Raw genomic sequence first — 27,211 nt, 5'->3', positions numbered from 1 at the left:
GAGATAACCAGCTGAATATAATATATGTGAACTCAGGTATTTGGCTATGCTGTTTATTAGTATTCTCAAGTTAACATTTTGTGAAATGATAATTAAATCTAGACATCTGCATTTTTACTAAATTAGGACAATGACATGATGCTTTTTTCCATCTAAATTTATTAATTTATTTAGAAATCAGGTTTTTCTGAGGCTAGTTTTAAGGTCCCTCTTTTTGCAGAGGTTGGGGACTAAAACACCACCCAGGGAATTCAATAGAAAAAAACTCCATAGGGAACCTTCAGACAACAAGTCCAGACAAACTTTCAGTTATCAAGGACAAGAGGGAAAGTAATATGAGCGGACCAATACAAAATGACACAGTTACCCCAGTGCAGTGTATTGTAGAGTTCTCTGTTTCATGGTCCCATAGGACGGTACATTTCTTCACTCAATTCTCACCTTGGCTAGGTTTCATTACACTTTTCGTACGTAAGTGTATGACAAGTATCAGCTGTTTTGGTGTTAGTCATAAGAGTCCAAATATACTGCATTGCAGTTCCATCCATTCCAAGCAATGATTTGGTGAAACAGTTTTATCAGGCCACAGCAGAAAAATGCTGGAAGATATGTCTATGTTTTTTATTTGGCTGACTCACTATGACTCAAAATCCATACAGTCCTCTTTTAACCAAAAGCATTCAATTATTTTGTATGAAACCATATGATAGCAAAGGAATGCTATATCTAGATAGCATTCAATGAATGATCTTAAAAAGAATGCCTCTAGCCTTAAAGGATTTTAGTACATCAGAAAAGAACTTAAAATTTCATGGCCTCCCGAGTGCCTACTTAGATTTGTGGCTACTTACTGCCGGCTACACTGTTTTGATTCTTCTGTTGTCCTACTTAGTTGTGTCTTGTGTGGCTAACCTACTGTCCAGTTTGTTTGTAGTTTAACCTAGAATTAGATACCCCCATTTTCTTTAAACAAGAAACTTGGTTCTCATTTCAGCCATATTTCAGCACCGTTTAGGGATCTGTCACAGTCAGACGACCATTCTCCTCTATTTTGTCCCGGTGGGAATAAAAAAACCAGGTCTCCTATTTACTATGAGTGTCAGGCTGGCCCTCTTTGCTTCCAGTGCAGCCCAGAGGAACTGTGTCACATGCTAAATGAGGTTATATGGTAGGACATATTTAAATATTTCAATTATATATCAGGAGGAAACCAGGAAGCTGGAGTGTGGCATATATGGAGTGTTATTTTAGGGTTTTTAAGCTAAAATTCTTGATCATTTTAAATGAAATTAGCTAAATATACGACAACGTATTGCATCAAACCAAAACAAAATCTCTGATTCTCTCTGAAAAGTAAGACCAAATGATTTTTAATGATACACATATACAGTCAAACCAAAAATTATTATTTTTTGATATTTTTGATATATATTTACTAGTGGGTGCAGGACACTATATTTCATTTATGTAGGTGAGGATAGCAAAATAAAGTAAACTGTGACATATTATACCCAAAAATTCTTCATACACTACCAGTAAAAATTATAAAAATTTGGAACCAAAAATTATTCAGACACTTTGACCATGTTTTGCTTAAGTGTTTTCTGACATAATTAAGATAAATTTTTTTCTGACACAGTTTAACTCTGAGATCTTGTCATATTTTATTACCATTTTATAGTAAATAAACTGTATTAATGAATTAAATGTTCGAGGTGTCTGAATAAATTTTGGGTTGACTGTATATTAAGTATTATTAGTATTATAAGTATTAATAACATTTTTCCCTTATATTTAATCTTTTAAAATTATGTAACAATATATTTTCTATAACACACACACACACATATAATATATATATTATATATATATATATATATATATATATATATATATATATATATATATATATATACACACACACACACACACACACACACACACACTGTAATACAACAGAATTTATTACATATCTTGCGTACATTTCAGTTTGATATAATATAAAGGATTTTCAGGATTTAACATTCATCTGCACTGACAAATGATCCCAAGCACTAAATATGGAAGAAAAAACAACAACAACAAAAAGAAATTGTGAGGTAAGTCTTTCCACTTCATAAAAGAGAGGCTGCTTTGAAATGACATTTGTGATACAGTGAAGGAGATGTTGCTATACTAGATTATTTGTTGCTGTTGGAGTCACACATCACCACGCAGTGGAACAAGAAGCAACTGATCATCACATTAATCATGTTTTTTTTTTTCATGTGAATCTATGTGTTAGGCTGCTCTCATCACCCTGAATCACAACCTTCCTGAGCTCCAGTGGTTAGTTTGATGTAAACACTTTGGACTGTTGCAGCATTGAGTCAGTGTGTAGATGGATGTGTCCCATGGGGAAACAGGAGTGAGAGAATCAGGATGGGGTGCCTGATTGCTGGTTGTTCTCACAGAGATGAGTCAAATTAGACCTGCAGTGCCTGTGTGACGTCTGCTTCCATCAGAACGCCGCCGCTTGGGAGCAGAGAAAAAGAGAGGAAGAGAGAGAGTGGGAACTAACACTGTCTCCCATCACACTCATAATGCACCAGAGAAGATTTCTCTTGTTCTTCATTCTTTAGTGAGAGAATATTGTTGTTTTCTTTCCAGTTCAGGACATTAAAAACCCTTTTGTTTTTGAGTTCATACGTTCTCTCACTCTCTGTCTGTCTTTGTCACTTTTCTTTGCTCTTTTTGTTGCTCTCTCAATCTATCTGTCGTTCATTGGTCTGAAAGGGAGGGGGGCATTAGGGAGAAGCAGCAAGAAATCGCTTTATGATCATGAATTATGGATGAGTAGAGAGCGAGCTATGAAAACAAGTGTCAGTGCAAAAATTCTCCCCCACTTGATCCGCTTCTTCCATCCGATCATCTCTCGCCGAGCCACTAAGGGGTTTGAGGATTAAAAGTAACTGACATGCTCCATATTCCTATTCTGTATGGCACTTTTTTTACAAAGTACCTGAAATCGAAGGCTAGGCTTTAAGAGCAAATAGCAATGCTTGTGATTGAAGCTTTCGGCACTAGGAGGTTGATTACATAGTAAGCTTCTGCGGACCTATTAGGATATCTGTCCCTCTGCAGTTCCTCTCAATAGAAACACCACTGTCAAACCAAACAAGCTGTCACAGCCTAAGGGAGACAGTGTAATCTGTAAAACCTTCACATTTACATTTATGCTTTTGGCAGATTCAGTCATATTCCAGAAACAAAATGTTTTATTCTTACTTGGAGGTTTTAAGAAAATTATAAATAGTAGATCCCTTTAGTTCAGTTTTGTGATACATGTTTGGAGCCTATATATGGTAAACTGTTAAAAGAGGCACTTCAGATCATGAATTTTCCTTGATCTGCCCTTGATCCCACCACTGTACATATAGAATGTCTATTGAAAGTAAGCTGCAAGAATGGCTTGTAACTTTAATAGCTTTCTTACGTCATTAGATGAATACATTAACATATGTCTTCCCACATTTGCATGTAAGTGATGCCTGGTTTTCACAAACATGGCCTGCACAGTCACAATAAAGTGCTAAGGAGGAAGAAGGGAAAATATTTTTTTCTTTGCAATATTGTAGGCTTGTTTTTTTAGAAATAAATATAGGACAAGCAAGACAGATTTACTTGTGAAGCAAAATGACAAAATGAGATCATGAGAATGTTTTTTTTTATTAAAATATGAATATAAAAATAATATTGTTTCATTGGCATATACATTAAAATAACAGTAACTTTTCTTGGTTAACAATTATCCAAAATCCATTTTTGAGCAAGTGCATAACCAGCCAGTGTTCTCATTTAGCCCGATTCACAACGGTAAGCTTGTAATAATGTTTTCTAATTTGAATGGTACTGGTGGGTTCCCGCTGGAAATTCGAGCATGCCGCCATTCATTTTTGCGTCATTACGTCACGTCTGTTTACATAAAGAATGAGTACCAGCTAGTAGGCTATATGGCATTTGAGGATGCTGCAGGTGGCAGATAATTTATAGCATTTTCTCACAGCAGCTGGAATAATTAAACTTTAATTTTAATGCCGGATTGTATGGTATCACATTGTAACATTAGAGATTAGACTGTACAGAAACTGAAACCTACAGGTACGCTAATAGTATTAATACACACTAAATACACATGTCACGCAATGTTGATGTTATTAACATTAACAATTTGAGAACAAAGTATAACAATAATAATAATTTCCATGATTTGATGTGAAATGAGATAAGCGATCGTTAGATTTAATCACCATTTGTAGCACGATTTACAGTAATGCTTTTTTTTTCTCAGTCAGAACAAAAGTGGCAAATTTGTTACTTGTTGATTTATGGTAAAAATTGTAATTTTTCTCATACTTCCAAGACAACAATCTGTGATTCTGAAGTACAGTATCCACCGGTGTTATGACTGACAGCCACACATTCTCCTCAAAACATTAGATTCAGGAGCCGTGCCGATGCACAAGCCACATAAAGATGATAATTCCACAAATAACTGCAATTGCAGGCTTCAAACAGAGATGGCAACAAAGAGGCAAAGCTTACAGACTGCAGCTTCAATAAGAATGCATTCAATTCATGGAAAGTATATTAGAATGCTTTCTGAAGGATCATGTGACACTGAAGACTAGAATAATGGCTGCTGTAAATTCAACTTTGCCATCACAGGAATAAATTGCATTTATAATATATTCAAATAACATACAGTTTTTACATTGTAATAATATTTCACATTATTGCCTTTTTACTATATTTTTGATCAAATAAATGCAGCCTTGGTTAGCATAAGAGCCTCTGAACCAAACTTACGAGCAGTAGTGTATAGATAGAAATACTAATTTAAAAAAACTATATTATGACACCAAAATTTTGACTAACATTATAAGACCTTGAGAAAAGAAAAAACAAACAAACAAACAAACAAAAACAACAACAACAACAAAAAAACATATCTTTTATGCACCTCTTTACAGTCTGGTCAGCAGAAGGTTAAATGTAACTTTGAGAATAGCACAGGATCTTTTAAGATTCAGACTACCTCACTTAACACACAATCCCTTTTGCCTGTATGTCTTTAGAAATGTTTTGATTAAAATGTTAGATGAAAGCCTTTGAGGGTCATTGGGATACCACTGTTTCTGCCCACCTTTTCCACAGCCACTGGTCTTCACTCACTCAGCCACTAATGAAAAGCGGACACAAAGCCTCAATCAATAACCTCTCATTACATACTTTTGTTTAGCTTTGCCTTTAGTGAGGGACGATGTTGTCCTGAGGATGAACATGCCACATTAGCTGAGTTGAAATTAATGTCTCTGTGCATTGACTGAAAAGGTCAGGTGTGGTTTGCTTTGTTTGTGGAGTACTGCACTTGTAATGGAGCAAGGATCGATCTGAGATACCATGGCAATGAGCATTACAGCATGTCTCAGTGAGCCAAGCGAAGTACTTACTGGTTTAAACAGACTTGTGTGCATACATGCTTGAGTGCATAGAGGTGCAAACAGGCTTAACCTCATGGGAGGGCAGCAAAGAAAATAAATCACATGCAGACAATAGGCATTTATTTGTACATTTAAAGTTGTGCATTTAAAAATACAGTCTCCTTTCCTAGTTAAAAATGCAGAGACAGCTATAAGTAGTGATTAAAGGGTTAGTTCACCCAAAAAACTAACCCTTTAAAGGGATAGTTCACCTAAAAATGAAAATTCTGTCTAGAGTGCGGACGTCCAGGTAACCAAAACTTGGATGGATGAATCATTAATGATCAAGATCAATTCAAGATCAATAACACACATTTAGGAAATGGACATAGTGAATTTTAAAGTCCCCCTGTGGTGAAAATCAAGCTTTTAATGTTGTTTATATGTTTATGTGGTGTTTTTAATATGCTTTAAGACAAACCATGTGCAAATACATAAGTTAACACCATTGCTGAGTTTGAAATCGCTGGTGTTTCTGACATCACGTGTGATCCTCAACGAATGGATCTCTGAGCTGGTGTACGTGAGTGGAGGTGGGGCTAATTTGCATATTCATAGAACTGCGTATACTAAATGAGCGAGGACTGTAGAGTTACATTTAAGCTATTTTAAAGCACAAAGACATTTTTTTTTTTTCATGGTTAGTCTTCAGTCTTTTAAAATATCAGATAATGACAAGTTAGTTCAATTTGTAAAATGTTATATGGTGCAAATCTCCAAAAAATTTAATATTTATTTATTTATAATTCATAATAATTGTAAAAATACTTTTTATTGTGAAAAATATTAGTTGTTTTTGAAAAGTTGTTTTGATGTAATGATGGTTACACTACATCAGATCTTCAAATTGTCGCAAAACATGAACAAATAAAAGTATATTAAGATTTTTCCACCTTTTTTTTTTTTTTTTTTTAACTCTTATTTGCCATTGACCCATTTCTGTGATGATGGCTAACACATCATCAATAGCGACCTAATCTTAGCTCAGAGCAAGGCTAAAGAGAGTTCACCTCAAAGTGCTGACAGACAGAACCATGTCCTTAAAGCCCATAATTGTAAGAGGAGCTGATAGAGCTCTCCAAAAAATGAAATGAAAGTTCTTATGAAGTGCACTGGTGCCTTAATGCGGCTCTCATCTTTAGCACGCTTAATAAAGTCTGTAAAAACTCCAGAAACTCTTTGCACCTCTATGCCTTTTCTACTCCCCCATAAAAGGCTGAGCCACAGGCTCATGTGGTGCGGAGCCTTATGTGGACTTTTCTCTCCGTCTTGTGATTGAAATTCCACGCAGTCTTCAGTTTGGCTGAGAGCCGAGAGTGATGTGGGGGCCGCCACTGAATTTTTCACACTGTCTACTGTCACATTGCATGTGAATTCACAGCAGCGGAGCATCTAAATGCTGTTTGACACATATAGACATGTGTCCACTGACCAGCATGATCCCAGTGTACTAAACGATGAGAGCTTTCTGACACTGCTATCCTCTGTTAATTCAAAGTGCTGCCATGGAAACACTTCCTGTCACAAGGGGGAGACCTGTCATCCCGAGTGGCAAACTATAAAGCTATTGATGTCAAACTCATTCAGTTTGATATATGAGCTACTGCTTGATACACAAGAAGCAAAGTGTTGCTTTTTGTTGTCTTTTTGAAAATAAGTTTAAAAACAGTGAAACAGTTTACATGAGCTTCAGGCATTATGGGTAATGCTTGTCTTTTGTAGCAACAAGGTTATGGATCGTTCTGGAGGATAAGGCCTGATCAGATTAATTGTTTTAATTATATTTGTGGATTGACTGATTTGATCATCTCCGCTCTTGTTATCTTTGGAAAGTCTTTGTCAGGCTTTCTTAGCTCCTCTCTCATTATACAAGATACGAGTAAGCATTTGCATTTTACAGTTATGTATGTGAAAACAATGCTCATGTGAAAACATTAGAAATATGCCTAGTGCTAGCTGGAAACATTAAACTAATTACTTGCAGCTGCAGCTGAGTTTTGTGAATCATCCTGGAGAGAAATGGGTTATTCTGAAGAAATATGCCTGCCTTTGTAATGGATGCTGAAAATTCAGCTTTGCCATTAGATTTTAAAGTTTATTCAAATATACAACAGTTAATTTTAATTGTAATAATATTTCATAGTATTAACGTTTTACTGTGTTTTTGATCAAATGGGGGGGGGGGGGGGGTTAAGTATCAGAATTGTAACGTTTTTAAATAATTTGAACTTTTAAGCCCACAGACATCAGCCGAATAGGAAGGAGAGGATGGCAGAGGGAGGAATTTAGAAAACTGATTTAGGATTGATGAATGAACCTCTTCTCCCAAACCTTGACTTTGGACTCAGGGAGACGCCTGCCTACAAAACTGAGCATTCTGTCAGCCCATTGCCATGGCGACAGCTCCTCTGGGCCTTGGGAGGTATGAAAGGCTGTACAGGACGCTGGCCTGCCACAACTCTCCAACGCCTGTCATCCTGGCTTAGTGAGGCAGTGAGTTTGAGACGGTGGGGGGAGAGACCCTGAAGGGCATGAGATTTAAAGAGTAGAGTAAGATGGATTCTCAGATGTAAATGGCAGAATTGCATCTCACTGAGTGCCCGTAGCGGACAGGGAGTGATGGCCTGTCATTAGGGATGCCACTGAAGAAAGAGACAGTGTAAGAGAGAGATCAGATTAAATTATAGACAAACTAACAGATGAGACCAATGAGATGGTGACTAAAAACCTCCTTTCAAAAATTATGTAGGAAAAAACACATATATCATCTCAGTTCAGCTGACTGTAGCCAAACCAGGCTCTGACCAAATTTTAAATTGGAAACAGGAGGGTCAGTTCAGATTGTGAGGATTTAGACTTGATTTAGACTTGAAATCAATCTACTTACATTATTGGCATTTTGGTTATTGGTTTAGATCAGCTTGGCGTAGGATATTGGTTTGTACATCTCCAGGCTCTGAAAATAACTGGATTTGCTTTATCAAAATAGAGTACAGATTAAATCTTACCCAGGCTTGTACCATGAAATAGGAGGCTGATTAAAAGAAGATTACTGTCAGTTAGAAATGTGGATGTTCTCTGAGATAAAATGTCATTGCGAGAGAGGAACAAGAGAGCTGACACTGAGCCATAAGCAAAATAGACTGAAGAAGAAAGTCCATCACTGTCCAACTGACATCTCATCATCATTATCAGAGAGAAGAGGCTCCATCAGGTCTGTTATTTGGATGCTAATCTCTTTGCAGTATGCATAATAGGCAACTATCTTAGATATGGTATGAGATCATTCACTCTAGAGTATTTAAAGATTGCAGGACAAATGGGTGCATATGCAGCATTCATTTTACTTATTTAGTAGTCTGCTTGCATGGGTTTTACTAATATAATAAATAAAATAAATGTACTTATATATATTAATTGTCTGTGTGTATATATATATATATATATATATATATATATATATATATATATATATATATATATATATATATATATATATATATATATATATATATATATATATATATATATATAAGCTTTCCACTGATGTATGGTTTGTTAGGATAGGACAATATTTGGCCGAGATACAATTATTTGATAATCTGGAATCTGAGGGTGCAAAAAAATCTAAATATTGAGAAAATCACCTTTAAAGCGGAACTCAGTAAGATTTGCGAAGCTCCTCCTACAGGTTCCTTCAGTGAATCACACTGTCGTAAATACTCCAAGCGCAGCTCTGGACTACAACGACTACAACGCTCACCAGCGCAGTAGTTTTGCAAATACAGTACAAGAAATCTCGATGGAGGTGGGTAATTTTCGAAATTGTCTTATAAAGTCATAATATATACATTGTTTTTGAATTACTGTAAAGCATTTTGTCACTCTCGCGTGAACGTAAACATGAGGCGAGATTGTGTCGGGTCGGTGCACTTCAACTTGCAAGTGCTTTCTGCAAGTTTTTGCAAGTTTTCTGGCATAGACGTGAACTTAGGACTTAGAAAACTATTTATGAAGGGGATTATGGTGTGGGGTTGTTTTCAGGGGTTGGGCTTGGCCCCTTAGCTCCAGTGAAAGGAACTCTTAATGCTTCAGCATACCAAGACATTTTGGATAATTTCATGCTCCCAAATGTTTGGGAACAGTTTGGGGATGGCCTCTTTCTGTTCCAACATGACTGCCCACCAGTGCACAAAGCAAGGTCCATAAAGATGGATGAGCGAGTTTGGTGTGGAGGAACTTGACTGGCCTGCACAGAGTCCTGACCTCAACCCAATAGAACACCTTTGGGATGAATTAGAGTGGAGACTGCGAGCCAGGCCTTCTCGCCAACATCACTGGCTGACCTCAAATGCGCTCCTAGAAGAATGGTCAAAAATTCTAAACCTTGTGGAAAGCCTTTCCAGAAGAGTTGAGGCTGTTATATCTGCAAAGGGTGGGCGAACTCCATTAAACCCTACGGATGAAGAATGGGATGTCATTAAATGGTGGTGTCACAAAAAGGTGGTGCTAACATGTCAGTAAGAAGTTATCGGCTAATGCTAATCATTTCAAAATGGCCAACATTTGGCTCATAATTTATTGGCCTACTACATTTTTGAAAATCTGGATTAATTCCCAAAGTACCAGCTCCTAACCATTATGGTGCTATATGCTGTTTTAGAAAACTCATGGTAAGCAAACACTTTTAGCATGGTTGGCCTCATTCACACTTGAGCAGAATAAATAATGAATGATTTTATAGGAAAAACTGTTTTGTTGCATCAAGAAAAACATCTCTGTTTGGAATTGAATCTAAAAACTAATTTTAACAGCCAGACTATCATGCAACCCACTCTATTTCATTTTACTGTGCAGGTCAGGGCTATCATACCCACAGCATTTGAACACTAGCTACATTGATACAGAGATGCATAGCTGCAATTGTAATTAATAATTTAGCATTTCTTATAAATTTTGCAAGCAGTATAGCTGTTTGCACTGAGCTGAGCAAAGTTCAGAAAACTGTTCCTCTGAGGTGTGCTTTTCAGTTCCAATCAAATAAGACTCAGATATTACCATCACCTTTTAATCATATTTTATATATCGCCCCACCACCTTCACTATACTCTTCTTCACTTTGGGAATTTCACTTTCATATTTACCTGATTTAAAATCCATTTACGTTGTAGAATTTGGTACATCAAAAACAACATATTATTATTATTATAGTACTACAGTATTTTCCATACATCTGTTCTGTAAGTGCAGACTATCCTTCCATCCGATTATGCCTACTTCCATATAGTAGACAAAAAGTGAATGTTAGCCAAGCAGTATGTTCAAATTCATAGTATTCTTAAAACAGTAGTCGAAAAGTACCTGGATGACCTACTATTTCTGATGAGATTCTGAAGTGTGCATCCATTGGACACTTTACTAGCTCATTAGGCCGTGAGAGAGGATTTGTGAATGGCAGTGAAGCGATGTAACTGACTCTTGACAGTTGCACATGACTCTGACAACATGCCAGATTTAGTTTGTCTGAATTTCATTCATACTATAAACATTTAAACCATATAAAACATACGTTTTAATGTTCTTAAACCTTCAAACAAAATGTATGCTATATATACAGTATGCGGTTTCGGGCGCAGCAGTTGTTCTTCATCTGTCATGTTATCACATAATGTCGTCTACTTCCTTAGTTGTTTGTTTATGCTCCTGTCATTGTATGTAAATGTGTTTGCATGATGATCAGCTTATACAAACTCTGCATACAGGTGGTAAAGCACTCAGCAAACCATTGCTACCACAACAAAGTTCCTCCCAAAACACAAAACAACACCAGATATTACACTTTATTGCAGGCTATCGAGCTCAGCCTCCTCCTCATGCTGGAGGAGAAGTTCTGTCAGCTCAGATTTTGCAGATAAGGATAAGATTCATACTATAAACATTTAAACCATATAAAACATACGTTTTAATGTTCTTAAACCTTCAAACAAAATGTATGCTATATATACAGTATGCGGTTTCGGGCGCAGCAGTTGTTCTTCATCTGTCATGTTATCACATAATGTCGTCTACTTCCTTAGTTGTTTGTTTATGCTCCTGTCATTGTATGTAAATGTGTTTGCATGATGATCAGCTTATACAAACTCTGCATACAGGTGGTAAAGCACTCAGCAAACCATTGCTACCACAACAAAGTTCCTCCCAAAACACAAAACAACACCAGATATTACACTTTATTGCAGGCTATCGAGCTCAGCCTCCTCCTCATGCTGGAGGAGAAGTTCTGTCAGCTCAGATTTTGCAGATAAGGAAATGTCAGACCACGACGGGCTGTGATGGTGCTGAAATTAGCTGGCTGTGTGCTACCCCGCTCACTCAAACGTTTGCTTGTAGTTTGAAATCTCTCTTCCTACGTCCTGACAGTAGGAAATGTCTCTCAAACATGAAGCTGTAACATAAATTATATGGCTTTGCTCCTCATGTCCCAAGGAAATTCTGCCCAGAGGAAAATGGAAAATTGACCGTATAAGACTCGAGCACTCTGTCAGAGGAGCCTGCATCTGGGAAATGGTCTAATGGATTTGGAAACATTTCGCTGTTGCATCATAAATAAGTTTGTGATAAATTCTGACCTCTGTTGTTTTTAGAAATCTAGGTGAAAATTATATTTCATGAAGTAAGTGCACTCAGTGGCTGAAGTGAAGGGACTATCTATTTATAATGGATCACACATACTGTGTGTCTGTCAAGATGATAGTTTCACACTGCTCGGAGCTTTAAAAGGTCACATATAAATAAAAGATTATATGATTTTCCTGGGATTAATACCTCTATCATGGTTAAATGACTACATGAAGGATATTGTTCAGTTGTGTTTGTCCTTGTAAGTAATTAATACATTCATTTTAGCAGTACATTTTAAGTGTATGAAACTAGAAAGCTGTGATTAATATATTTTTTTTCCATATGTATATATACATATGGAAAAAAATAAATTAATCATAGCTTTCTAGTTTCATACACTTAAAATGCACTGCTATATACACACAATTTATTTTTTTACACACACAATTTTTTGTGAATTGTGGGGACTTTCCATAGGCCGCAATGCATTTTATACTGTACAAACCGTACTTTCTATCCCTCTACCCTACCCCTAACCCTAAACCTAACCATCACAGGAAACTGTGCACACCTTTATTTTCTCACAAAAACATCATTTAGTATTTTTATTAATTAATTTACATTGTGGGGACCGGTGGCTGGTCCCCATGATGTAGGTGAACTCAGGTTTATATTACATCGTGGGGACATTTGGTCCCCACAATGTAATATAAACAAACTCTCTCACACACACACACACACACACACACACACACACACACACACACACACACACACACACACACACACACACACACACACACACACACACACACACACACACACACACACACATATATATATATAAGTGTATGAAACTAGAAAGCTATGATTAATTAATTTTTTTCCATTAATTTTTTATATATATATATAAATATATAGATATAAATAAATATATAAATATAGTGGCCAAAAAAAAATATATATATATATATATATATATATATATATGCACCTCGTGATGGAAATAACATCACAATATTTCTTTCCATCAAGAGGTGCATACATTTTCGGTCAAGATCTTGTATTGACAATGCAAGAGGTGAGCACTCTGTAAAGTCTACTCCAGCACATCCCAAAAACTTACACTGAGGTTAAGGTCAGTGCCAATTCATGTGTGAAAATGATTCTTCATGCGCCCTCCCAACAATTCTTTCACAATTTGAGCCTGATGAATCCTGACATTGTCATTCTGGAATATGGCCATGATACATCTAAATACATGGTTGTTTAAGAAATGAAAAGCTACACACTCCATCTTTAAGTGTTAAAAGAACCATTGCCGAACATATAACTTGCTAGAAAAATAATAAATCACTGTAATAATGATCCATCCATAGACTCTTTCTGCCTATTAAAATCCAAACAGCGACTTTTTTGGGGGGCCAGGCAGTGTATATATACTAATAATTATAATCATTTCACCCTCTATTTGAGAGAGAATCCAATTTTTCTAATTTCTTTAGGGATGGAGACTGTAAGTCTTTCCACTGAGCTGATTTTTTCATCTGGTTTTTAGCAGTCCAGGCGCTTATCACTACCATTGCAGTACAACCTCCAGCAAATTATATCAGCTCATAATCAGCACACATCAGCACACAAATGTCTTCAAAACTGCCTACTTGCCTAGTGCTGAAATCAAATCTCCACTACAGTCCAAAACAGTCAATGAGTTTAACACATTTAGCATCAATTAAAAACAGTTTTTCAATTATTACTATATGAATATTGAAAAAACTTCTAATGTTTTTCGGTTATCATTGGGAGAGATGTTATCAAAGGGAAGGTTTTTTTTTTTTTGAAGTGTTTCTTTGTCCCACTCTCTTGGTGCACAGGCCCGGTTCTCCTACCTACACATGAAGTACCTGTTTTTTTCCTGGTTGGCTGTTTTCGTGGGAAGCTGGGTGGTGTATGTAGAATACTCTTCATACACAGAGCTGTGCCGTGGACATGAGTGCAAGAACTCTATTGTGAGTTTTCAGTTCTTAACTACATTAAATATTTGCTGACCAATATGTCAGTCATTCTATACTAGACTAGACTTCCACTGACACCAATAGCAGCTTGGATTCAGTAATACAAAAGTAATACTTTAATGCAAAAGGAAAATGTTTTGATACTGATACCACTGTGAAAATAAGCTCAAACTCATTATTCATAAATATAGTACCATTTAATTTGTATGTTAAAACTTTTTTTAATGAGGGAAAAGGGCACATCCACAGCTGTTAGACACTTTTTTAAAAAAAACTTTTTTTTTTTTTACAAACATAATTTACAAAAGGGAGCCATCTAGAGGAGAGTGATTGTAAAAGACACTGACTTAATAAATGGATCAGGCAATCTTTGGGGAGTACAATGTCATGGAATAAAATGAATAATGTAGCGTAGACTCTGACGTATGTGTATCTCCATGTCTTTCCAGTGCGATAAATTCCGGAAGGGGGTGATTGATGGTTCAGCCTGCAGCAGCTTGTGTGAAAAAGACACTCTTTACTTGGGGAAATGTCTCTCTGCCAAACCCAGCAATCAGGTCAGACACAACAGACTGTAGTTTCTCCTTAATATAACATAGTAATTCTTCTCTGATCCTTTATTGAGTGCGTGCTTTTGGCGATCTGGATCTGCACAGATATGAATCTACAGGCAAAATCCATCCATTCACTCTTTCCAATAATTCTGTATTGTTTTTCCCCCAAAGTAAGTGCTCGTCATTGTAATGGTATCTATAATTACTTTGATAACTATTTTAAAGGGTTAATTCACCCAAAAATGAAAATTCTGTCATTAATTGCTCCCCCTTGTGTGTTCCACACCCTTAAGACCTTTGTTCATCTTCGGAACACAAATGAAGATATTTTTGATAAAAAACGAGAGTATGTGACTCGTCTATAGACAGCAATAAAAACAGCACAAAAACGTCGACATGACTGCAGTGGTTCAACCTTAATTTTATGAAGCGACGAGAATGTTTTTGCACATAAAATGTATTCTTGTCACTTCATAACTTTAAGGTTGAACCACTGCAGTCACGTCGACTGTTTTAACAATGTCTTTAATACCTATCTGGACCTTGAAAGTGGTGGGTAAATTGCTGTCTACGGACAAGTCGTATACCTCTCGGAATTCTATCTTCATTTGTGTTCCGAAGATGGACTAACCCTTTAAGACCACTGGGACAAATTATAGGGACAAGTGTGACTAATGAATATACTTGTGTTTATGAAAATTATAAATATGAAAAATAAAATCTAAAATTATTAGTGCTCTCACAGTTATCACCGTCTTGTTTAGGTATATTCTGGCAGTTGGGGGGATATGGAAGGAATCATAAAGTGCCAGATGGAGGAGGACCCTCATTATGATCTGGGTGTAGAACTGGAACCCCGAAAAGAGTCTGCATCCTTTAACAGGCCAACCAAAGGGACGTCAATGGAGAAGTTCAAAGAAATGGTCTTCAGCCATCTAAAGGTCTCAAATCCCATGCAGTTTTGCAATATAATTTTAACATATTTATTCTGCGCTTTGACATTTTTAGCATTGGAGATTCATCTTTCTTGAATTAGTAAGCATCCATCCATCCATTCTCCAAACCACTTATCCTATGTCACAGGGAAGCTGGAGCCTATTATTAGAAATAATAATCATTATTATATTTATTAACAGTATAATTGAATGAATGAATAAATAAATAAATGAATGCACGAATGAATGAAAACCTCTGTGCTAGTGCACTAAAAAACCTGAGGTCTGAAGCTGTTGGAAATCATTAGTTTATACTTTTAACCCCCTATTTAATCCCTTTTAAACTTGTAAATTTATGTAAACATGCATTACTTGTTCTCCATGAATTTGCCTGTGTTCAGTAAAATAAAAAGAGATATTTTCATATCCTGGAAGACCTTTCTGCATGCAGAGACAAATATATTTACCACACCTCTTCCAGGCAACTGTTATTAACTCATTTCAGTGACTCTTTTTCTCTTGCAGGCACAAGTAGGAGACCAAGCCAACTTAGCAGATTTGGTGACCCTTGTGCTTGGAGTCGCCGACAGCAACAAGGATGGCCAGATCTCCCTGTCAGAAGCACATTCATCTTGGGCTTTACTGCAGCTGAATGAATTCCTGCTGTCTGTCGTGCTGCAGGACCGAGAGCACACCCCCAGACTGCTGGGCTTCTGCGGGGACTTGTATGTGATGGAGAAGGTGCCTTACGTACCACTCTATGGCATCAGCCTACCATGGATGGTAGAGCTGTGGATTCCAGCCAGTCTGAGGCGAAGCATCGACCAGTGGGCTGCTCCCTCCTGGCCCCGCAAGGCTAAGATAGCCATCGGTCTGCTTGAGCTTGTTGAGGATGTCTTCCACGGCACATTCGGAAGCTTCCTCATGTGCGATGTTAGCGCCGCGGGGTTTGGTTATACAGAGCGCCATGATATAAAGGTAGTAGATGCAAAGCGTATTATACCCGAAGCTGCTTTTCAGGAGGCAATGCGTGAAAGGCGGTGCGAAGAGGACAGCGACTGTGTGTACGGAAGGGACTGCCTCACTTCCTGTGATCTCACTAAAAACCGCTGCACTACAGAGGTCACGCAGCCGAATCTGGCTAAAGTATGTAGCACACTGAAGGACTATCTTCTGCATGGTGCACCATCAGACATTAAAGACGAACTGGAGAAACAGTTGTACGCCTGCATTGCTCTCAAAGGCGCCAGCGAACAGATGGAAATGGAGCACTCACTGATTCTCAACAACCTCAAAACTCTGCTTTGGAAGAAGATATCGCACACAAAAGACTCATAATAATACATAGAACAAAGTTATTGTTCTTATATACAGAACACTGAAGATATGAACTGGGACTGTCTGAATGATATCGGACAACCCATATTTTGCCTAATATAATATTTTTATTTTTGGCCTGCATTTGTAGAGTACTGTCAATATACCCTTTGTGGCACCTTGTTTTGTTGAATTGCTCAATCTTGACTCGATCCCAAATTCTAAAAGCTTGGGCTGCAGAGAGATACTTCTGCTAATGAAGGTCCTCCAGTGCCAAGAGAAAATGCCAAATTATTATTCTTACTGCAGATCCTTGTTCAGGAAACAGACAATCTAACTGTCTCGCCCAGGGGTTTTCAAACTGAGGCCCATTTTAGAGAAAAAAATAATTTTACAAAATATATTTTTAGGGCAGTTATCTTGTAAATAGGTTAGACAGTACTTTATTTATTTGAATTAATTTATTTCTACAGATCTAAATGAAATTATTTTATTGTACTGACAGCACTGGTTTCAAATCTGAGTTTTATTTTAAAGTTTTAGTGGGAAAAAAAAGAAAAAAAAAAAGTGAACCTAGAACAGAAGTAAATACTGTCCACATCATTTTAATAATTTACTTTGGCTTTAGTCCAGTAATAACATTTCTTTATACATGAAATGTATAGATGTCATTACTTGGTCAGGGATAATTTAAGGGGGCCTTGGCATCAGAAATTGTGAAAACCCCTGCCGTAGTCTGCAGAAGGTATTTCAGAACATTTCCATTCTTCCAATTTTAACTACAGAGGATCTGAAATGATTTGCATGATTCATAATTTTCAAACTGAACACTGTTATACACAATACAATAGGTTAGAACAATTATGCTGTCGCTTTTTGAGTCAAACTGCAACAAACAAATTTTTTTTTCTAAAGAAACAAGATGTATGCAGAAATGTTTAAATAATTTTGAACTCAGTTTCATCTTAAGAGTGAATGTCACAAGCTTTAAATATGTATTGATATATAAACTAGGAGCCTTATATAAGTTAGCACTCAGGGCCCACAGGACTCACAAAACAAGTATATTTTGAACTACAGGTCTGACTGTTTTTAGTTCATTCACTACAATACAGAGAACTGAAAAGATTACATTTTGCCATTTTTTGAAGTTTCCTTAGTTCTGTAAATGCTAAAGGTTTCCTTAAGGTGTTAAAACATGGAAATACACAAACCATATTTAAATTTTGAAAATAACACCTACTTTTTAATGATACAAGCAATCAGACGGACACAATCAGTCTTTTCTGAAATATTTATTAGAACAAATGATTTCTGCACAAATATGAGGAAGCAAGCAGGATCGAGCTCTAGTCCTCCTCTGCAGCTTGAGCCCGAAGGAAGCTGGCCTTCTTCTGGGCAACACGGTCTTTTCTCTGAGCCAGTGTGAGCTTGGCACGGTTCCATCTAGAAAGAAAACCACAAAATTTTAGCAAACAAGTAACAAGCAATTTCTCCTAGGAAATCAACTTTTAAATACAGCAATACATTTTAATGAAACGGTCATTTAGGTGAGACAAACCAATTTTCCCCGACCAAACAAGCATTAGTCAAGTTCATTGATTTACTTGGTCCCAAGCATAATTCATTAATGTTCTTTGCAGTCTAGCTGAGAATTTATGCCCGCTATGAAAAACTCCAAAGTAGACAGTCTAAAACAATAAAACTTCCTCTAATGCCTCTAATGACACTGAAAGTCCAACTATTAACCAAAGCTGCTCTCAGCCCCGTCTTGAAATATGCTTGCATCAACTGTGCAAACGCAGGACCAACCACAATTTGCTCAGTCTGAAAGGGTATCATCATCAAGCAGCAGAACAGTTATTGTGGGCATAAAAATCTCAGTTCTAAACAGTTCAATTGAAAAAAAAAAAAAAAAAAAAAAAAACAACCAAAAACAACATGACCCTATGGCTGTGATGTTCATGAAGATCAACTTGTGAGCACAAGACATGAAGCAACCAAACAAGAGAGCTGTACCTCTTCTTCTTGACTTCCCGCTTGGGCTTCTTTTCGTGCACTGGGTTCTCCCGGATGGCTGCGTGTGCCTTCTTATACATTTCCTCCATCTGAGGAAGAGATGCATATTAGAAAAAACTGTCACAAGATTAATAACATCATTTATAACTTATGTATCAGCCTGCTTTACTGTAATGTCTTATGTTAATGAAATACTGATTTAAACGTGAAACAAAGGATTTGCAATTTTTAAAAAGGATACTCCACCCCAAAATGTATGGGGGTGTACTACAAAAATACCATTTCAATCGTCTATTTCAATCACTTTTGGCAAAAACTCACTTGCAACTTATATGTAAATCTCAGCATGTTGTGAAGCATGATGCAAGTACATTGTGAAACTCGGGCAAGAAGAGACCACACTCTGTGCTTGCGTGATGTTCAGAGTTTTTGTCATGATTCACAACATTCTGATGTTTACAACAAGCCCACTGTCTTGAAGCCATGGGTTATAGTTTATAAAGGATTTATATACTGTTTCAGAAGACACTGAATCATCCCCTCAAATGTATTACAGTTGTGTCATTTTGCATGGTTTTTGAGGATTCAACTTTGAGGGTTCCATCCACTTTATATATTTTTTAAATCTTTGTTTGGAGTATTATATTTTAAGCTCAACATTCAATAGATCTTTTGGTTAACTTAATATTAAGTGTCTTTAACTACTATAAAATACAATAAAAGACAATTAAAAAAAAATTAAGTACAATGCACTTAGTGTTCATGTTGCTATCAAGGTGGGATAAGGAAAGATTAGGATCAGGTTTGATGGTATGGTTAGGTTTAAGAGCAGGTAAAGGTAAGGGAAGGGTCAACAGTATAATTATAGACGAAATTACAGAAATTACACATGTAATTACAAGCATATATTTAAAAATACAAGTACAATGTAAAAAACACGCATTTACACAAGCACATTGTATCAAATAATTTTAAGTTATCAAAAGAAAAAACCCCAGCACATACTGAATCAGCGTTAACGCCATTCTTGATGAAGCGAGAGAACTGTTTCTTGTACGCATCCTCATCCTCCTCCATCAAGTATCTCATGTACTCTGCGATGTTCAGGCCCAGGATGTGCTTGCGGTGGACCTCTGCATTGAACTCCTTGCTCTCAGTGTCATAGCCTGGGAATCGCTTGGTGCTAAGACAAATTACACTTAGTATTAATGAACAGAGCTCATGCAGTTGATACTTCCAATGTAAACAGGTCTTAAAATCAGTCCCGTCTTGAAATGCAATCACAACACAAGCTGCTCAGTTTCAAGAGTTGTCATCAAGTTAGAATTATATGCAATAGGAAGACCTAGAACATACAAATCCACATTTTTTTAGCACAGTAAACTGTAAGATGGTAGATCTACCTATGAGGAATGGAGAGACCTCCATCCACCGCTCCCTTCAGGGCTCCGAACACCTTATTGCCAGTGGTGGTTCTGGCAAGTCCTGCATCCAGGTAGCAAGTGAAAGCTCCAGGCTGTCCATCAATGCTCTCCACATTAAACTCGTCCCCGGTGATCTCCACCTGGCCGTCATATACCTTGTCAAGGCCAAATTTGTTCAGCAGCTGGAAGAGAGCACACAGTTCTCCAGTTATAACCTGTGCTTGTGTCCTTGTATCAATTATCCAGGATTAAATTAAAGTGTTTAAGAACTGCTTAAGGACCCATGTACTCCTGGTATTAACAGTTATGGGTGATTGGACTGCAAGAGGACAGCACTCAAAACAGGTGAAAATGGGCAGCAAAGCATTGTGATCTTATCAAATAAAATTTGGGGGTCATTAAAAACACATGCAACCACATTCCGTTTGTAGAGTCAAAGCTAATGTGTCTGGATGGGTTTTGGACAACAGCAAATGCTTCAGCAATGCAAAGGTTTCAAACTTTGCCAGCTTAAAAATAAATCTGATCACATTTGAAAAAGCCAGACTTCATAGAACATCTTTGTTTTTGATAACATGCAGTGATGCAGATCGAAGTACTGCGCCTGAGATGACTTAGTATCAGGTGTAGCACATTAACAAATACAGATTCTTGCTCAATGAAATGTCTAAGGCTGCATTTACACTGCAGGCCTTGATGCACAATTCAGATTTGGTGACTATATCGGATTTTTTTGACGACCTGCTTGCAAAGTGACCCGTATCCAATATTTGCATTTACACTATACACTAGCGAAACAGCCCAAGACGTTCTGACCCGGAAAAGGAAGTAAAACGGTGCAATATGTAATGAATGCAGATGAAATGATTATAAGTTTTGCTTTCTGCACTCTTTAAAAGTCAGCAAAACATTGCTCTTGTAAGGTGAAAAAAAAAAAAAAAAGGTGTCATGCGATTGCAGTTCGTGTCCACCTGAGTTGACATCATTCGCCTCCGTCCCTTTTTCCAATGACATACGACTCGCATTTACTGGGGAATATATCCGATTTGACCGCTTGTATGGCAGACGCAAATACACGCATCCGAATCATATCAGGTTTATTTTCACATATGAGTGAGGCCTGAAACCGATCTGAGAATATCGGAATTCATGCTTTCTTTTCGGAATTGGGTAAATGGGGCCTAAATCAAGTACCATGCATTATGGGACAAATTATATGGAAGCACATTTGTATTGCTCTTGAACTACAGGTAGACGATTTAATTCTTTAACATTTGCTGCATCCGAATTTGACTACTTATCTAGGGCCTAAAAGCATATACACTTTTTGTTAAGAAAAAGTATATGTTTGAGTGTATAACAGAAAAGTAGCCAAGTTTTGGGACATACAACCATGTAATAATTGCACCGTTAACAGACCATGTTGTTGCTGTAAGCTGGCCTGTCAATCATCTTGTCACAGTTAACATTCCACATTATAGTTTCTGTACACAACAATTCTTCTCATTGTATTGGAGAGAAAAGTAGCATGTCACTCTGCCAGTTGTGGGTCTTCCATGCAGAAAAGAAAAATGTTTTTCATAATGAAGCAAGTTAATGGCCAAACATCCCTTTATAAACAATATTGTTGCTGATAGTATTTTTAATCAGGTTAGATATACTTTTTCAGAGGTTAGATATAAACTCAAACCCCTTTATCTAAATCTCTCAATTTAAAGGGTCAGGTCACCCAAAAATTTAATCATTTGAAGATATTTTAATGAAATGTCCCTCCACTGACAGCTATGCAACTAGCACTTTGACATTTCGAAAAGCTGATAAATAAATTGTAAAACTAATCTATATGAATTGTGATCTCTCCATGTACTTTTTGAAGCGTCAAAGTGCAAGTTGCATAGTTGTATATGGAGGGACACAAATCACTCAGATTTCATTAAAATATCTTCACTTTAGTTCTGAAGATGAAATAAAGTCTTACGGGTTTGAAATAGGGCTGGGACAATAAATAGAAGCATCACTCAATTCTGTGATTTTCCGAATGCATCGCGATTCTTTCTTGAATCAATTCTGAGATTAGTTTAACCCTCAAATGGATCTTTACAAGATGTTTGTCATGCATACTGCATGCGTCAGATCATGCGAGTATAGTATTTATTTGGATGTTTACATTTGATTCTGAATGAGTTTGAGGCTGTGCTTCGTGGCTAAAGCCAACTGTTGGAGAGATTTATAAAGAATGAATGTGTGTTTATGAATTATACAGACTGCAAGTGTTTAAAAATGAAAATAGCAACGGCTCTCGTCTCCATGAATACAGTGAGAAACAATGGTAACTAACCACATTTAACAGTACGTTAGCAACATGCTAACGAAGCATTTATAAAGACAATTTACAAATATCACTAAAAATATCATGTAATCATGGATCATGTCAGTTATTATTGCTCCATCTGCTATTTTTCACTATTGTTCTTGTTTGCTTATCTAGTCTGATGATTCAGCTGTGCACCGATCCAGACGTTAATACTGGCTGCCCTTGTCTAATGCCTTGAACATGGGCTGGCATATGCAAATACTGGGGTCATACATATTAATGATCCCGACTGTTACGTAACACGTAATGCAAGGTTAATGTAAACAGCCCACTGCAAACACCCTTGTAATTCGCTTCAACCTTTTTGAAAGATTATTTTATAAAAGGTTCAAGTGGTGTGTGCAAGGAATTGGAAGCCAGCAGAGTATGGCTCTTTCTAAAGCAGGCAGTGCCATCTGCTGTTAAAAACTAAGCCCAGAATCGATTCAAGAGAGAATCGCAATGCATTTGGAAACTAGCAGAATTGATCCAGAATCATTTCTTGATTCACGACGCAGTGATTTATTGTCCCAGCCCTAGTTTGGAACAACATAACTGTAATTAACGGATTTTTCATTTTTGAGTGAACTAACACTTTAACAGTGGGTTTTGCACACATCCACCATGTTAGTAGTTTAACAGTTTTACATTAAATTCAACTCCTGGATGGCCACTGTCCTGCAGTGTGCACATGGATCTGCACTTCGAATTTCCAGAAGAAACAGACCATCTGGCTATCTTGGGATACTCATTTCAACATACTACGATTTGGGACAAATTGATTCTAATTTTGAATAACATTTAGGATGTATAGTATGCAAACTGGGACACAGCAATTGCTTTTCATGGCTTTTCATGGCATCCATTGCTAAATCTGGACTGACTTAACCCTTTCCAAGGTGTCAACAGAAAAGTGGAATATTTAATTCCAGTACAATATTTCATATGAAAATTTGAGCCCCTTTTGCAGTTTCAATTATGAGTAATGCAATCTATCTTGAATTAATTTGATCTCCTGCAATTGAAATGACTCTTTTAAAGTCATATTTCTTCATTTCTGTCAGAAAAACAAATTACTAGATAATACAGGTTAATTTTTTTTTGATGCAACTACTCTGCAAGTTCTTGAGACAGATCTGCAAGGCAAGTTTAATAAATTTCAATGGGGAAATAAGTCAAATTAAGAGGCAAGAGGAAGACTCACCCTGCGGGCGAGCAGCAGCCCAGTGCAGTAGGCTGCAGCATAATTTGTCAAACCCACACTGACGCCGTACTTGGGCAGCTCATGGGAGTAGGCCGCACACACGATCATGTCACCCTCAATCTTGGCATAGGCAATCTGGGAAAACAAATCAATCTTGGGTCAAATTTGATTCAACCGGGATATTTCTTTAGTGATATTTCACATACAGACAAGCTTGATTCATCTTATGATGCACAATAATGAGAACATGCTTGTCAACCATATTTGTAGCAAACAGTTTTCAAAAACTACATTTAATGCATAAAATATAACTACCATGTACTAACATTAGCCACTTTTCCACCATAGGGCCAAACCGTTCTCTTAGCTTGTTCCATTCCATTCCGTGCTGATCCGGCCCAGCCGGTACGGATACGATTTCACTTTCCACTGCGGGGCTGACAACGAAGCTCTTTAGAATGTAATAAATACAAAAACAAATGTTGCCTTGGTAACAAGAGTTTACAGACGATATGTGATGTAAATAGTGACTGCATTATGGAAGATGATAAGATTTCTTTTAATTCTATTATTAATTTGTGTTTACGTCGCTCAAATAGTGCACTTAGCCAGCTACAGAGAAACTGATAGCCGAGAAAGACAATTGACCCGTCGCAAAGACCCGTCCCCCTTAGTTACAGTTGCTTTGTCCGACAAGCCATGGCACTATCACGCCACACGCAGTGAAAGATACATCGCGGAGCAAAGAGGACACTGACAACACGTCGACAGACAAGACAGAGCAGGTTACTTATTATTATATTAAACAAAGTCCCAGCTTTCAAGTTGTGTAATTTAAGAAACTCGAACAATAAAAAACGTTTTGTGGATCTTTAATGTGCATGAGAAGGAATGTTGTTTCAAACCCGGAAACACATAAATACACAGCATTTTTCAAGTTCAAGTCCACCGAGGTTAATCTTCCAACTCAACTTCTAACAAAATGGCGGATTTGGCGTTATGATCGGTTAGATCACTTGTCAATCAAACTCTCGGCCAAGGGTCAATTGACCAATCCTGAGTTGCGTCGTCTCTATATGCATTCAACCAGCACGGTTGGCCAACCGGGCCAAGAACATTTGCAATCGTGCCATACCAGGCTCAAGTGGAAATATAACTGGAACCGTTCTTAGAATCGTTCAGCCTGACAGTGGAAAAGCAGCTATTGAATACCCACAAGACTATGTATTTACTGAGTAGTTTTTCTGGAAAACTCACATTTATTGCTAATGAGTTTGAGGTAAGGCTGAGTAAACAGTAATTCCGTTTACATGTCTATTTCTGTGTATTACATGATTGTTTTTCTGTTGGTCTCAATACCAATTGGTATAGAGCCTTTAATTTCATTGTATGCTGTACAGTGAAAATAAAGTTCAATCAGTACAAGCTTGCAGACGATTTTCTCTCAGAAGAAACTGAATGGAATTCACTGATGCTCATATTGTTCACGGATCGGATTGTGTGAGAAGAATTTACAAGTCAAGCTCAGTGCATTAAGCAACAATTTTTAAAAGGTTATAAAAAAAATAAAAAAATAAATCAGGGAGTCAGCCTGGTTTTGAACAGTGTATAGGCTTGTCCACTATTGCCAAATAATACACAACCACATCAGATCAATGCTAGATCAATGAATATTACTATGGTCTAGTGGCTGCAACTGTACAGTGTGTGCATTCCCTGACTGACACATGCACACACAAATACCCTCTAGTTTGTTTAAAGAAATGGCTGTGCTGTTCTCTGCTTTTTACCAAATCATTTGCACTATTTTCTAGCTTTTTCCTATCAGAAGCTATAGCAGCAACACTGAAAGCTTCAGTCTCCATGTTTAGTGCGAAAGCTCACACAATTGCTGCCGGCTCACTGTCCTGCTTTGACAATTATCAGGTTAACTGACTCATAACGTGTCCAATGGTGCACTATCTCACGGGTATCCGAATGGTTTGGGTTACAGTTAGGGCTAAAGTTGACAGTGTAACAACAAATGTTAATTAAATGCAAGTACACTGAATGTAAATACAATGCAAACATTTAATAAGAATATTGTATGGTTAAAGACCACCTAATATAAAGTGTGACCAAATATTGCTCAATTAGTTTGTCAAGAGAAACCTGCTGCATGAACACTTCACAAGTGGTCATGGGGAAAATAGTGAGCATCTTTCCACCCACCTGGCATATGATGTCCCTGTTGGAGAAGCGGACAATCATCCTATACTTGGGTGTGTTGTACTTGTTCTTGTCTTGAATAACCAGGCGCTTTCGGGCAAAGTAATCAGTTTTTCCCTCTGAAAAGCAAAAAGAGAATACATTGAAAGTCAGGCCTGTCTGTATGACTTCAAATAACTGCTTAAAGTTCTGCATTTACGTTACCTCTCCTTCTCCTAAACTTCACCTGGTACCTCTTGAAGTAGGCCTTGTTCTTCACTACTTTTACGAATCCCTAAGAGACAACACAAGTCAATTAAAAGTCAAACACTTCCGAGATTCAACCTGCAGACGCAAAACAAAATGAAGTTTCTGCTATTAGAAAACTGACGTGATAGGACTGTAAAAGGTTGAAAGGCCTCCAGTAAAATTAAGTCATAGCATGCTAGCATTAAACATCATGCCAGAGCTCGTTTAGACGTTTAAAAATACATTCATATTGTGCTTTTTTTATGAGTGTGTGAAGTTGCGAAAAACATTAGTAATATTGCAAATATTCACTAGTGTGCATCTCTCTCTGAAACTCATGTGGGAAGGTCTTAAAATCAGCCATAAGGCCACGTTTGAACGCTGTCTATCCGAGAAAATCTTAAGCCATCCTTTTATTATCTGTCCTCATACTATAACGAAAGGGCACCAAACAGACAAGTAAACTTTAGGGAACACAATAACAGAAGTATTGCAGCGCTGTACTGACCATTTTGTAGACTTTTCAGTCTCCTAAGCCGGAGCCTGGAGTCAAACTAGGGAGTTTTGACTCCGCTGCACTGGGAAAAGAAAGAATGATGTGCGCATGCTCCGTTAATACCATCGACAGCGGGGCAAAACAACACTGTGAGGAGGAAAGCACAGCGACACCTGCTCTTTTGGATGTATAAAGGCGTATATGAGCTAAAATACCTTTTTAATGAGAAATGCTTATCAACAAATGACATAGTCCATTGTTCCAAGAAATACTGCATGAAGATGCAGTTTAACTGTCTACTGTATTGCTGTTATG

General features: G+C 37.2%; 2 protein-coding genes across 2 annotated transcripts; one reads left to right on the top strand and one right to left on the bottom strand.

Annotated features, from left to right (window-relative positions):
- Positions 1 to 14,023: 14,023 nt before the first annotated feature.
- Positions 14,024 to 17,501, top strand: dipk1ab (divergent protein kinase domain 1Ab). The gene is made up of 4 exons (XM_067374109.1): positions 14,024 to 14,152; positions 14,608 to 14,715; positions 15,477 to 15,653; positions 16,173 to 17,501. Exons 1-4 carry the CDS (start codon positions 14,039 to 14,041, stop codon positions 16,983 to 16,985), a joined length of 1,212 nt encoding a protein of 403 aa, XP_067230210.1. The 5' UTR covers positions 14,024 to 14,038; the 3' UTR covers positions 16,986 to 17,501.
- Positions 17,502 to 18,244: 743 nt separating this feature from the next.
- Positions 18,245 to 27,026, bottom strand: rpl5b (ribosomal protein L5b). Its single transcript, XM_067373696.1, has 8 exons — positions 26,909 to 27,026; positions 26,377 to 26,446; positions 26,176 to 26,291; positions 23,965 to 24,099; positions 20,387 to 20,589; positions 19,989 to 20,166; positions 18,984 to 19,072; positions 18,245 to 18,410 (listed from the first exon to the last, which is right to left on the bottom strand). The coding sequence occupies exons 1-8, from the start codon at positions 26,909 to 26,911 to the stop codon at positions 18,314 to 18,316; spliced, it is 891 nt and encodes a 296-aa protein (XP_067229797.1). The 5' UTR covers positions 26,912 to 27,026; the 3' UTR covers positions 18,245 to 18,313.
- Between the last annotated feature and the right edge of the window lie 185 nt (positions 27,027 to 27,211).

The sequence above is a fragment of the Chanodichthys erythropterus genome, chromosome 21, assembly GCF_024489055.1.
Source record: "Chanodichthys erythropterus isolate Z2021 chromosome 21, ASM2448905v1, whole genome shotgun sequence".
NCBI lineage: Eukaryota > Metazoa > Chordata > Actinopteri > Cypriniformes > Xenocyprididae > Chanodichthys > Chanodichthys erythropterus.
The sequence above is the reverse complement of the archived record's forward strand: the minus strand, read 5'-3'. Positions and strand labels throughout refer to the sequence as shown.